Source organism: Magallana gigas, chromosome 1 (assembly GCF_963853765.1).
Source record: "Magallana gigas chromosome 1, xbMagGiga1.1, whole genome shotgun sequence".
Classification (NCBI taxonomy): Eukaryota; Metazoa; Mollusca; class Bivalvia; order Ostreida; family Ostreidae; genus Magallana; species Magallana gigas.
Genome location: NC_088853.1, coordinates 70687573 through 70701731, shown reverse-complemented (window position 1 = coordinate 70701731; position 14159 = coordinate 70687573). Strand labels below are relative to the sequence as shown.

Below are 14159 nucleotides of genomic sequence, written 5' to 3'. Positions count from 1 at the left end.
TGATAATTTATTTATCTGGATCAATTTGGTCTGTTGGTTTGTTTTGTTTATTGAAAAGGGGAATAAAGAAAATGAGTAATTTCCGATATGAAGTCAAGCATATATTTTCATATTATCATTGACTTAAAACATGTTGGAAAAAAGAAATATTGCATCAAGCAGTTAGTTATTATGCGCAGATTATGCATTCCTCTATGGTTTTCACAATTGCATGTATCAGTTACTACACGTATTTGCTTACGGAGAAATAAATCTCCAAAGAGATGATATAGTTATCAGTTAAGTTCCAGATTGTCTTCTGCACATGCAAGCACGTGTGTAATCCTGATTTAACAATAGGTATAATGTCCGGGGAGGGGGGGTCATCGCAACAAAACTGTGTATAAGCGTACTAGAGTGTACATTGTTAATTAATAATTGATGTTGAATTGTTATTAACAAACAAAATCATAAATTTATAATAACAAACACTAAAATGCCAGGGAGTTCTGCTGGACGCGATTTCATTTGTCTTCAATTAATAGGGTGTAGGGATGCCCGCCTACTTAATACATATGCTCACGCGTCAACAGATTAAAAATGACTGTATTTTGGATTTATAAATCGCTCTAAAACATTCGATCTGATATATCGTTGTTAACAATTCAAAACTTTGAACGATTAAATTTGTTTTTATACCTAGTACCCCGACCCTCACGGAAAAATCCATTCAGATCAATGGAAATTTCATTTACAAGACTCCGCGCCAGAATCAGGATGTCTCATTCATTAATTTTTTCGTAGTTATAGTGGACGAGTCCAAAATAGGAATTTTGAGACACATCATACAATGTGAACATATGCCATGAATGCAGTTTACTTTGCGTCTATTTTCTTATTTTGAGAGTCCTTTTTATCATGTTTATCATGGCTTGAAAATAACGGAAGGCCCTTGAATGTTGTTATCTTTATGCAGGCACGTAGCATCCTTTTTGAAAGTGGGGGGGGGGGGGGCAGACTCATCCAAAAAATCTTGACAAGCAAAAAAAAAAAAAAAACTCCCAATTTCAATCCTAATTTCCTTATTGTTATATAAATTTTTTACATCCTTGATAATTCAATTTTTTATAAGCAAATTTTAAAAAAATTAGTTGCTGTGAGAAAAAGTGGGGGGGGGGGACCCACAAGCTTGAATTAATAATTGCCTGAGGATGCATCTTTAATGTGTCAACATTTATATTCATAATTGATGAAAACGTTATATGGGATGTAATAAGCACAATGAGCAAGAGTGTTCAATTAAAAGGGCATTTCACATTGCACGTGTGTAATCCTGATTTAAAAATAGATTGCCATATTTGAAAGGTCAAAAAAAAAGAGGAAGGTGTCATCGCAAGATGATACACATTGTCTAAGTAGTACAATGTAAGTAATAGTTGGTGTTGGATTATTGTGACCGCGTAGATTTGCACGGTGCTAGGGAATTTTTCTGGATCTGCATCGGTCGTGTGCAGTACGGACGGGGTGAGGGAATGTTGGCGTCGAGGGTATAAGGTATAAGGTTGTGGCGCGCTGTGGGCCGTAAAGTAAAAACGAAGAGTAAGTTTGCCGTATTCCCGAAGGTCCACCAGTATACAGTTCCAGAGAAATAAACCAAGTGATGAAATATTCCGTATTTATTGGACGAGATTCAACGATGGCAACATTATAACAATTTAACAGACAGACATTTTACAAACAAGTCGGATATGGCCAGTAGTGGCCTCCGGACTCAAGACTCTGGGTGAGTCGGACGTGGCCGAGGCTGGCCGCCGTATTCCAGACTGTCGATTGACAATTGTACATAATTATTTATAAGAAACTGAACAATGAGTATAAATTGACAGGTGATGCCATAAGTAAGCTGAGTGAAAGGTTCACAGATATAAAATAATTAAATAAACTCAATGAGTCTTTGATGTCCAAGACATGAAAAACTGATAATTGCACAATGTTGTTTTAAGAGATTAACAGTCCTTGAGACATGGCACTCTGTCTCTTTGAAATCACATATAGAGTCCGAAAAGTGTCAATCACTAAATAAATAAGTAACTTTGTAAGAAATAAACTGTGAGAAAATATTACGAAACAGATGTTGAATTTTAAAGTAAAGTCCAAAATAAAGTTATAATTAAACAGTGAATTTTGCACGGTGATAGTTTCCCACCGCTCCGGGGAAAACACGTCCTCGTGTTTTGAATAGAATATCACATTTCTTCCTCTGTTCTTTGATTTTCATACACCGGTGACGGACGTCTGAGGACAGCTGAAGTTTCTACAGTTGACCGTTGTTTCCTGGTGATGAACAGAGAAAACTTTCTGCATAGTTCATGGTGGCTGGAACCTTTTGTTGTCCATCGTTGTTACGTTGAGTCGATGTTCAATGGGGGAACTCGCTGGCTGAAGAGGTCCAGGATCTGACTACTGCAAAATATATGCAGCAGCCCCGGGCGTTGTTGTTACGCTTAGGATTCATCCACCAATTGTGACCGCGTAGATTTGCACGGTGCTAGGGAATTTTTCTGGATCTGCATCGGTCGTGTGCAGTACGGACGGGGTGAGGGAATGTTGGCGTCGAGGGTATAAGGTATAAGGTTGTGGCGCGCTGTGGGCCGTAAAGTAAAAACGAAGAGTAAGTTTGCCGTATTCCCGAAGGTCCACCAGTATACAGTTCCAGAGAAATAAACCAAGTGATGAAATATTCCGTATTTATTGGACGAGATTCAACGATGGCAACATTATAACAATTTAACAGACAGACATTTTACAAACAAGTCGGATATGGCCAGTAGTGGCCTCCGGACTCAAGACTCTGGGTGAGTCGGACGTGGCCGAGGCTGGCCGCCGTATTCCAGACTGTCGATTGACAATTGTACATAATTATTTATAAGAAACTGAACAATGAGTATAAATTGACAGGTGATGCCATAAGTAAGCTGAGTGAAAGGTTCACAGATATAAAATAATTAAATAAACTCAATGAGTCTTTGATGTCCAAGACATGAAAAACTGATAATTGCACAATGTTGTTTTAAGAGATTAACAGTCCTTGAGACATGGCACTCTGTCTCTTTGAAATCACATATAGAGTCCGAAAAGTGTCAATCACTAAATAAATAAGTAACTTTGTAAGAAATAAACTGTGAGAAAATATTACGAAACAGATGTTGAATTTTAAAGTAAAGTCCAAAATAAAGTTATAATTAAACAGTGAATTTTGCACGGTGATATTATCATCATTAACAAAGAATCATCAGTTTGGATTAATTAAAACAAATATAAATTCATATAATTGGAATATTTACTGGAGGGGCTACGTACGTACAAGTAATTCGCCGAAGTGGGGTACGTGTGACCCGATTTTCGATCAATTGGGCGATTTCATTCATCTGGAAAAGGGTTTCACTCGCGTGTACAAATGTAAATGTACATCTAACAATTGCTAGTCAATTAAGTGTGTATGTTAATTCGATAGATTTCTTCTAAAACATTCAATCCAAAGTATAATATATGTAGTTATTAGTTGACACCCTCCCAGTGGATCTATGCCGATGGATCTATCTGAGATCTCAGCTGTTGCGTGAATGGTAAAGAAAGACTTCGCGCCATAATACGTCTCATTCATAATTTTGGCTCGCCGATTAGCGGGCGAGTCCAAGTTAGGCCAGAGCACATGATGTGTAGATGGTCTTACCCACTCTATTTTCTTAACTGGTCATATAATAAATAGAGATATCATGGATCTTTCACTTTTGTCGGAGCATGTAATAAATGGAACCAAAAAATAAAGTAATTCTAATTGAATTAAATTGAAGTTAAAATGTAAATACCCCCTCCCACCTACGGATTAGGATTTTCAAAATTCCCCATTTTTTAAATTCCTTGTCAAGATTTTTTTTTTAAAGAAGCTGCCCACCTAAACCCCCCCCCCCCCCCCCCCCCCACACACACACACTTTCAAATAACGATGCTACATGTACGTGTTTGAATATCCTTTCCTATATGGTTAGAAATAACAAAATGTCTTTGATTTTGCATCTAATATATAACAAATTCAATTTTCAATTTGGCTGTTTGAGATTATTCGATACATGTACATTCCTAAAATGATTTAAAATAATGAAATGATTTAATTTCCAGTGATATACAGGTACATGCACTCGATCGAAGAAAAAGATTGAAATTGCTTCTAAACTCTGCACGTTCAGTTTAATAATTTATGATCCGCAGCGAAAATTAAATTTCATTTCTTATAAGATAGTCTAATTGATACATGCATGCCTTCATTGAATAAATTTGGGTAGTCAGGCAAGCTTTTTGGAAAGCTTTTGCTATGAAAAATTTCGGATGGTACTCAATTTTTCCAGAAGGAGAGCTACATATATGCAGCTAAGGTAACTAATAATGATTCCGATGAAATACTTTGTTTAGTAATGCAAGGTTTTAAGAGAGCAATACTTATTTGTTTAAAAAATAACACCCTAATACTTCGCATTTCATTCGCTGTTTGTAGAACAAGCAGAACCAGTATCAGTTCGATCCATATCGTATGTACATTGTTCGAATTTAATAGCCCTTGCATTGCATTGCTTTGCATGTACAAAATATCTTTTAAAAATTCAACACTGAAAGTGTTTATCTATATGGCTATTAATCTATATGTACATGTACACATAGCGTACACATGTGATTCAAAATACCCCAAACGGAAAAATTAACTTATTGAGTCTACATTTTATAGAATTTGCAAAAAATACATTGCGGGTCTGAATGTTTGTTAATGTGTCAATCTATCAATATACAGTTTGTTAATTATTTTCGATTGCTAAGGCTACATCGTTTTTGATGAACATTGAACAACATTTTTTCCATGCCATTATTTCCACGGAAGATAGCGAGTACAATTATAAAGCACAATTTATTTAATTATCTCTTTAATATTGTGTACTAGTATGTAATAAATTATTTATAAATTGCTGCCGAAGGTTGTTTGGTATTTTCGTTTGTAGATGCATTGCAAGTAAAAAACGTGAAACGCGGGGCAAGTCATAATTAATACATGTATCCCTAATAACCGTTACTTAAAAATAGCGGCTTTGGATTCAAATATTATCGTATACGAATATTAAGTTCACTTTTTAAAATCATCTCCACGATGATAATATTATATCCATCGGAAATCAGTATTTTGTTTTGCTTTAAAAGAAATGTGCTATCGGGAGCAATCCCGCGTTCGTTTAAATTGCCAGCGTACATTTGTCATGTCAGTAATACACATTGTGCTTTATATGACGGCCGTGTATACGTACTGTAGAAAAGTTGAGTTTAATTACATCTCCCAGTACTGAAACAATTCAAAATGTCTCTGTTACAGTAACACAGTGGGGCGTTAAACATGTGTACGTCCAGCTCTACAAGCATATGCACTGTCGTCAAGGCGACGGCCTGAATACAGCTAGCGACTCTTCTATCGATCGGTTACCTGAGTCTCGTAATGCATCTAAATATAGAAAGGGGCACAGTTATGAAACAAACAACAAAAATAAGGTCAAAGACGTTCATCTTTATGAAATGAATATGTACATATGAATAAAAACATTTGGGAATTTTATGTAGAATTATTTTTGCGCACTGCATGTATCAGTTAGTGCATTACAAAAAGCCATTTCATAACCTCCTAAACGTGCGCACCCCCACACAAATGGACCGAACTGACAACAATTGTTTCTGCAAATACTGGCTATAAATTACGAAAACATTAAATTGAATACCACGGAAGGATTCAAAATTAATTTCTTTACAACTTTGCTTCAATAATGCATTAGAAATTTTTATTCCTTTACAAGTTATTGACAAGAAACTTTTGACGCATCTAACTCCTTAATAATAGGGGCCAGCCCCTTTTTCTTTACACCGAATGAAAGGTCTTGGTAAGACCAAGATCTTTTAAAATACATGTTATAACAAATTTTTATCAGGTAGGAAACTAACACGGAAAATACGCGAATTTTTTTGAATTTTTTTCTTGCCTTTGTTTCAACATCTATACCACCCCTTTTATTTGCATTTAAATAATAAATAAAATATATCTCGCACAAATTCAATGTATTAGCTTCCAAACCAGCCCATCTTTGAGGCTCTGCCAGCCATCGTTATAGCTAAACCCCCCTGGACAAAAGAAGTCGTTAAATTTTACTAAAAGGGGAATAACTCAAAACCGAATGGGGATTTTCCTCAACTAAAATTTCAAAACAATCGGTGAACAAACGAGCGAGATATTAAGGATCAAAGTTGGCGTCTAGAAGAAAAAAAAAATAACTAGAGCAAAGCTCGTTGCAAAGCAACGAGTGGGTCTTCCGTTAATGTTGAAAGTAAAGCTGGAAGTACTTGTAAGAAGCAGAGCTCTTAAACCAATAACAAGAGTAACTAAAATAAAAAGATGAAAAAAATCGAATATTCCTGGTACGACTTAACAAAATCCGAATGATTTTAAGAACGTCTTAACAAAAACCTTTCTTATTTCAAGAACGACTTAACAAAAAAAATCCGAATGTGTCCAAGTACGACTTAACAATTATTTTTGGAACGAGTTAATATTACTTTGAACATTACGCTATTTTTTAAACCAAGGACGCGGAATCAAAATTTCCGGAAAAATCAATTTCTAAACCCCGATATCTCTGTAATGCATTGTCCGATTTTAAAACGGCTTTCAGTGTTAGATTCAGCTTAATAAGCTCTACAAAACACATATACATTTTTGATTAAATCAGAAAATTCATTTTTTCAAAAAATTTGTTTTACTTCCGGTTTCGACCGGTAGTGATAGATTTTCATTTCCAGCCTTATTACAGAGGTAAATCGATCAAATCGTAACCATTGAAAATTTCAAGCCTCTATCTTAAAGCGTTTTTGAGAAAAGTCCGGGACAAAATGACTTTTTGAAATTTTTAAAAATGACGTCACGTCAAAACGGAGGTGACGTTCTCTTTAAAACTTTTACATTTTTGAGGGACGCCAACTTGCAAAAATCTCTGAAAATTTCATCAAAATCGGTTAAAAATCTTTTGAGTTATGAGGCAAAAAAGGAGTCAGAAGAAAAGAAAAAGAATAATAATAATAACTAGAGCAAAGCTCGTTGCAAAGCAACGAGTGGGTCTTCCGTTAATGTCGGAAGCAAAGCTGGATGTTCCTGTAAGAAGCAGAGCTCTTAAACTAATAACAAGAGTAACTAAATTAAAAAGATTTTAAAAAATCGAATTATTCCTGGTACGACTTAACAATATCCGAATGATTTTAAGTACGACTTAACAAAAACCTTTCTGTTTTCAAGAACGACTTATTTAAAAAAAATCCGAATGTGATACAGTACGACTTAACAATTATTTTATGTACGAGTTAATTTTACTTTGAACATTACGCTATTTTTTAAACAAAGGACGCGGAATCAAAATTTCCGGAAAAATCAATTTTTAAACCCCGATATCTCTGTAATGCATTGTTTGATTTTCAAACGGATTTCAGATTTGAATTCACCATGGCAAGTTCTATAAGACTGTAGTATTGTCTTATTTTGTTCAAAAAAATGAAAATTTCCAAAAATTGGAACTGCTTCCAGTTTTGAGCAAAATAAATGAACAAAATTTTAAACCCCCCAGTACATTAAAGAATTGATACATCTATCATCAGTAAAAATTTCAAAACGATATCTTTAAAATTAACGGAGATTTCTTCCGGACAAAATCACTTTTTTAAAATTTAAAAATGGCCGCCAAATTTGTACGGAAGTGACGTAAATGCTGAAACTTTAACATCTTTGAGGCACGGTTACTTCACAAAAGCTCTGAAAATTTCATTGAAATCGGATAAAAACTTTTTGAGATATAAAGCCGAGAAGGAGTCAGAAAAAAAATAAAAAATAAAATAATAATAAAAAGAAACCGAAGAAAAACAAGAGGGTCTTCCGTTGGAAACGGAAGACCCTAACTAGAGCAAAGCTCGTTGCAAAGCAACGAGTGGGTCTTCCGTTAATGTCGGAAGTAAAACTGGAAGTTCCTGTAAGAAGCAGAGCTCTTAAACCAATAACAAGAGTACCTTAAATAAAAAGATGAAAAAATCGATTTATTCCTCGTACGACTTAACAAAATCCGAATGATTTTACGTACGACTTAACAAAAACCTTTCCAATTTCAAGAACGACTTAACAAAAAATAAACCGAATGTGTAACGGTACGACTTTACAATTATTTTTTAGGTACAAGTTAATTTAACCAAGATCTTGATACTAATTTCTTAACCAAAAACGCGGAATCAAAATTTCCGGAAAAATCATTTTTTGAACTCGTTTATCTGTGTAATGCATCGTCCGATTTTGAAACGGTTTTCAGTGTTAGATTCAGCTTAATAAGCTCTACAAAACACATATTCATTTTTGATTGATCAGAAAATTCATTTTTTCGAAAAATTTGTTTCACTTCCGGTTTCGACCGGAAGTAACAGATTTTCATTTCGAGCCTTATTACAGAGGTAAATCGATTAAATCATAATCATTGAAAATTTCAAGCCTCTATCTTAAAGCGTTTTTGAGAAACGCCGCGGACAAAATGACTTTTTGAAAATTTTAAAAATGACGTAACGTTAAAACAGAAGTGACATTTTCAATGAAACTTCATAAACTTTGAGATTTTATAATTGCACATAATCTCTGAAAGTTTCATTAAAATCGGTTGTAAACTTTTTGAGTTATAAAGCCGAAAAGGAGTCAGAAAAAAAAATAAAAAGAATAATAATAATAATAGAAAGAAACCGAAGAATAACAAGAGGGTCTTCCGTTGAAAACGGAAGACCCTAATAAAAAGAAACCGAAGAATAACAAGAGGGTCTTCCGTTGAAAACGGAAGACCCTAAAAAGAAACCGAAGAATAACAATAAGGTCTTCCGTTGGAAACGGAAGACCTTAATAATAAAGAAAAAGAAACCGTAGAATAACAGAAGGGTTTTCCGTTGAAAACGGAAAACCCTAATAATAAAGAAAAAAAAACCGTAGAATAACAGAAGGGTTTTCCGTTGAAAACGGAAAACCCTAAAAATAAGAATAATATTAACCAGCACAATAATAGAAAGGTCTTCCGTTGGAAACGGAAGACCTTAAATATCTTTAAAATTTTTCTTCTCAAGAACCATCTGGCCAGAAAAGCTGTAAATTGCATGAAAGAATCCTCAGGTAGTGTAGATTCAAGTTTGTTCAAATCATGATCCCCAGGGGTACGGTGGGGCCACAATTGGGGGGTCAAGTTTTTACATAGGAATGTAAAGAGAAATATCTTAGTTTTGAAAAATCAATTGAGCAGAAAAGCTGTTACTTGAGTGAAAGCGTTCTCAGGTATTGTTATATATATAGAGAGAAAAATCTTTAAAAATCAAATAAAAAAGGATGAAACTATAAAGGGGGGGGGGGGGGGTCAAATTTTTACACTAGAAATAAATTTGATCATTCTCAAAAATATTTAGTATATAGTATTACTAATATGCAATCATATTGACATTTGTTGATTCTCAGTTGTTTAGACTGTGGTCCTGGATAATTGTTTTACATATAAGGTTCAAAGTTTGATGTAGGTTTATATTTAGCTGATTTATTATATCTAGTGTTGCTCAGGTGAGCGATGTGGCCCATGGGCCTCTTGTTTATCTTGTATTATGCTTCTTGTGTAAAAGTACAAGTCATTTAACATTTAAAAGGGTTCGGTCCTTGATCATGCCAAATAAGTGTTTACAATTTAATAAAGTTTGTGCACTGGTGTATTTACCTCAGGTTCTCGACAAATTTCAAAGAACACCCTTGCACGAATGTTCATCAAATTTTGTATACATATTTGTAATCTTCAAGGAACGTTTTTCCATGCGTAAAGTTTTTGATTTCATATTTGCTTTATCCAAGTTGTTTAAATCGTGCATAAAGTCCAAAGCGTTACGAGAAATTATACCTTTTATAACGGGTTTGATAAAGCAGGTATCAAATAAAACACTTTTAAAGTACCCGCAACGTAGTTTTTTTTACAATATAAACGACATGAACAAATTCACACACGAAAGTATAGCTTTAGCGCAGGATAGAACAGTGTAAATGCACGATACGTCTGTAATACAATGCTATACGTCATTTTGCAGAGAAATATAGCTGTTAAAATGTCAAACACTGATAAAGACCTTAACATTTATATTTTCATGGCATCTTAAGATATTTTAGAGCGTCAAAAACATTTAAATTGAAATACTGTAGAGTTACTTAAATCGTCAAGTTCGTTAACATGCAGTACGGGTGCTTTTTAGTTTAAAATTGAGAAACAAGAAAAGTTGTTATTCTATATATAAACAAATATAATTCTTGATTTAATTGTTGATTAAGAATGGTTACTGGTGGTGAAAAAAAGTATCTTAAAGCATTATTTTGATACGTTCTTGTTTAAAGAAACAAAACAAAACCACTCTATTTGTATTGTAACTTCAGTATTATTCCATGACAAGTAGCATGATTTTACCTCATTTGTAAAGAAAATTAAATCCATTTTTAATTATTTTTTTATAATAGAAATTGTGTTGTGGACTATAAAGGATAACTTTCAAACACTAGGCCAATGAAGCAGTTAAGCGTGGGGCTGTGTCTTAAAAGTTCTGATATTCAAAGCATCTCCCGTTTGATAAAGCATTTTTTTCTCACGAGTACATGTAGTAAACGCTACTTGTATGAGTTAAATGTTACAACTCTAAACTCCAACAAATAACCAGTAGAGTCAGCTTTCCAATCTGGATTTTATCTAAGGAAAAAGGAATCATTCCTCGAGTGTTATGGTAATAGTTTTTATCGGGGCGTAATCTAATCCAATAAAACCCAAAGGGCTTTATGATAGATTTGATCATGCTGCGACCAAAATTATGACCTCATTATAATTAAAGAAAGATTTCTTATTACTTATATTTATATGATTTTCAGTAATTGTTCAATTAAGCATTTGAATATTAAAAAGCAAATCCCCTTTGCGCCCCAATTATACGTCATCCGAATTATTGGACTTTATAGTACAAAATCGATACGCAGTGTTATCACCGGCAAAGACAATGAAAAATATAAATATATATAAATATAAATATATATATTTGCGGAACTTAAACACGTCTATATCGCGTAAGTATGTACTTCCATAAATAAAGAATATAATCTTTATAAAATGAATTAAATTACTACAACAGTGTTACATAAACATTAATTACATAAGAAATAAGGAATCATTCTTTGAGTATTTTGATGTGATAATTTCGGTCGGGGCGTGATCAAATCCAATAAAGCAATGGCTTTATGATAGATTTGATCACGCCCCGACCGAAATAACTACCTCATAATATTCAAAGAATGATTCCTTATTACTTATATTTATATAATTTGAAACCATCGTACGATTAAATATTTAAATATAAATAAGCAAACCCCGCTGGGGCCTCAATTTGGCTTTATGAGTAATATAGTATAAAATCGATACATAGTGTTATCACAGACAAAGACATTGGAAAATGTCTATAAATTTCATTAAATGTTGGTGAAAAATGTTAAAAATAACTTACTATCTGACCTGAAGTAAATCTCCAGGTAGGCAATGTTGAATTTTTTTTGCAGCCAAACCTTCCACCATATAGACGTATTACGATTTCCATCCACATTCGTAATGGCACATGAGTTTGAAAGATAGCTCTGATTACTATTACCGTCAATTGCTACACCAGCTGCCCATTCTGGTCTTTGAGGCGAAGCCCCCATGGCTGCTGACCCTCTTAATCCCTGCTCGTGAACTAGATTAACTGAACATAAACAGTAATACTACAAAATAGAACTGCATTAATTGTTTGATGTATGCATATGTTACATAAATACTGATTTTAAAAAACTGTTTTGAAATTGAATTATCGTTGAGATTGATAATTTTATTGAGAGAGAAAAATGAGGGAGATAGTACAAGAGAAGTAGGAAGGATATCTATTTGTTTAATATAATATTTGTTTAGTCATCTACCTGAAACGGTAAACATGTGGGTTTCCGAGCGTATATAACCAATTCAACGAGTTGGATAAAGCAAGTATGAAATCACTCAATTATAAATGCTATTTTTATCTCATGCGATTTGATTTATAATATCATTATATTATATTAGTATATTATATTATTGTACAACGAAGAAACGTGCTCCTCCTAGGTAGCTGAATCTACCACTACATTTTTTAGGTCCGTGTTGCTCTGCCTTCAATTTGAATGTCGTTTTATGGATTTTTGAGATGGCCAACAGTTTATTGTTTTCTTTTTTTCAATACCCATCTAATGACTTATTGATTTTTTTAGCCGGATAAAAAATGTAACGTTGTGTTATGAAGTCAGTTTGACCTTGCACAATTGCTATTTTTGTCCTATAGAAGACACATTTTGTTGTTTTAACGTAAAATGGCACTAAAATAGACATTTTAATGTATATCTTTTTATATATCTAAATATTGTTTATCAAAGCTTAAACATGAACTTGATTTAAAATGATGATGACTTGACCTATTAAAAAACCGTTAAACAATTGTCAGTCGTTCAGTACTAGAATTTGAGAGACATAGTGGTATTACATGTACCTAATGCAATCCGTGATTTATTTCCAATGCTGATTTAATTATTAGTTTAGTTGAAGTGAAAAACTTTTATATAACGCTGGATAATGAAATAATTCTGACGTTTTATTACTTGTGTAAAATTGAATTCCCGATTTTAATTACAGACAATTAGATTACAAAAAAAAAATAAAGCTTACCAAAGCAAGATGTCCCTGTGAACATAAGATAAAGAAAAATAACCTCTGAACTTAGATGCCACCACATCCTTTGTCTGAACGTATGCGATATGAGTGAGGTATTCATACGTTTAACTTCCGGGTAAAGTCGCGATCGCACATGTTTACATCGATGTGATCATATCAACGACACCGATAACAGACGTATGTATGTGGCATATAGGTCATCTTGTGTTGTTGTAGACTCATAAAGAAGTAAATGTATCTAATAGCAAATGTAATCATGCATCACATGCTTGTACTAGGCTGTTTTGTATGTTTTAATCATATCAAATATGTAAAAATCAAATCAAGACAGCAAAATTATTTCAAAAGGTATGGCCATTCACTCTCAAGATAAGGGTTTTAATTTAGGAGGTCAAGTTCTATATTGACTCGAAAATGTACATGCATTTCATCTCTCACTTTCTAATCAGTTAGTTCTTATCAGATATTTGTGAACTTTGGCTTGAATACTTGAAACTCAACGTGAACTTAGGATAAGTATGTTTTTTTTCTTTTAAATTTTGGATATCGATCATTGAATGCTATAGCTTATGACAATATAGTCAAATACTTATTATAACTAGATGTGCACAAACAGATATACTTCTGCATTATACAGTTTTAAACTTGTTTGATGGAGAAGTTCAACGTATAGGTTCTTCGATATTATGTATTTTTATATGATTTTCAGGTAAACATCATATTAAATTGAATGCTGAGCACATACATTCTAAATCCTAATAAAGTATCTTCATCACATACGCTGTTATGTTTTTTTTAACAAAACAAAAATGTAGACTTCATTCTTAAAAATTAAAAATAATGAATGTTTGGTTGTTCAAACCAGGAAGATTTAATTGTTGATGGAACATTGCTCGCTAAAGACTTGAGATAAGAGTCTTCCACCGATGACGATCCGTCTCTGATTATGAGGACTTCATGTTGATATGTGACTTCCCGTTTTGTTTACAGTCCTTGCCAGATTGTAAATATCAATAAAATATCCCGAGCATTTGCAAATCTGGGTTAACAACTTGCAGATTTTTTTTTTAAAACTTTATAATACATGTACATGTATATGCTGTTTTTACAACATGATGTTAGATATATTGGGTTTTTGTGCTGATTTTTGTTATTGCAAACAACTTTGAGAAAATTGTCATATCGAGTCATTATATATATCATAAATCCAGGGTTGTTTTTTTAATGTCGTTTTACATAGCTAGTCGGTTTTAAATTACCCTTTTACAATAAAAAACAAAACAAAACAACAACAAC

The 14159-nt window shown here is 33.3% G+C and overlaps 1 protein-coding gene across 1 annotated transcript in view; it reads right to left on the bottom strand.

Moving 5' to 3' along the window:
• LOC105322036 (uncharacterized) overlaps positions 1 to 13006 on the bottom strand; it is a 68656-nt gene extending 55650 nt beyond the window's left edge. The window contains exons 1-2 of the mRNA XM_066072637.1: positions 12858 to 13006; positions 11638 to 11871 (exon numbers count right to left, since the gene is read on the bottom strand). Coding sequence (XP_065928709.1) covers positions 11638 to 11871; positions 12858 to 12963 — 340 coding nt within the window. The 5' untranslated portion in view covers positions 12964 to 13006. The remainder of the gene's footprint in view (positions 1 to 11637; positions 11872 to 12857) is intronic.
• Positions 13007 to 14159: the final 1153 nt, after the last annotated feature.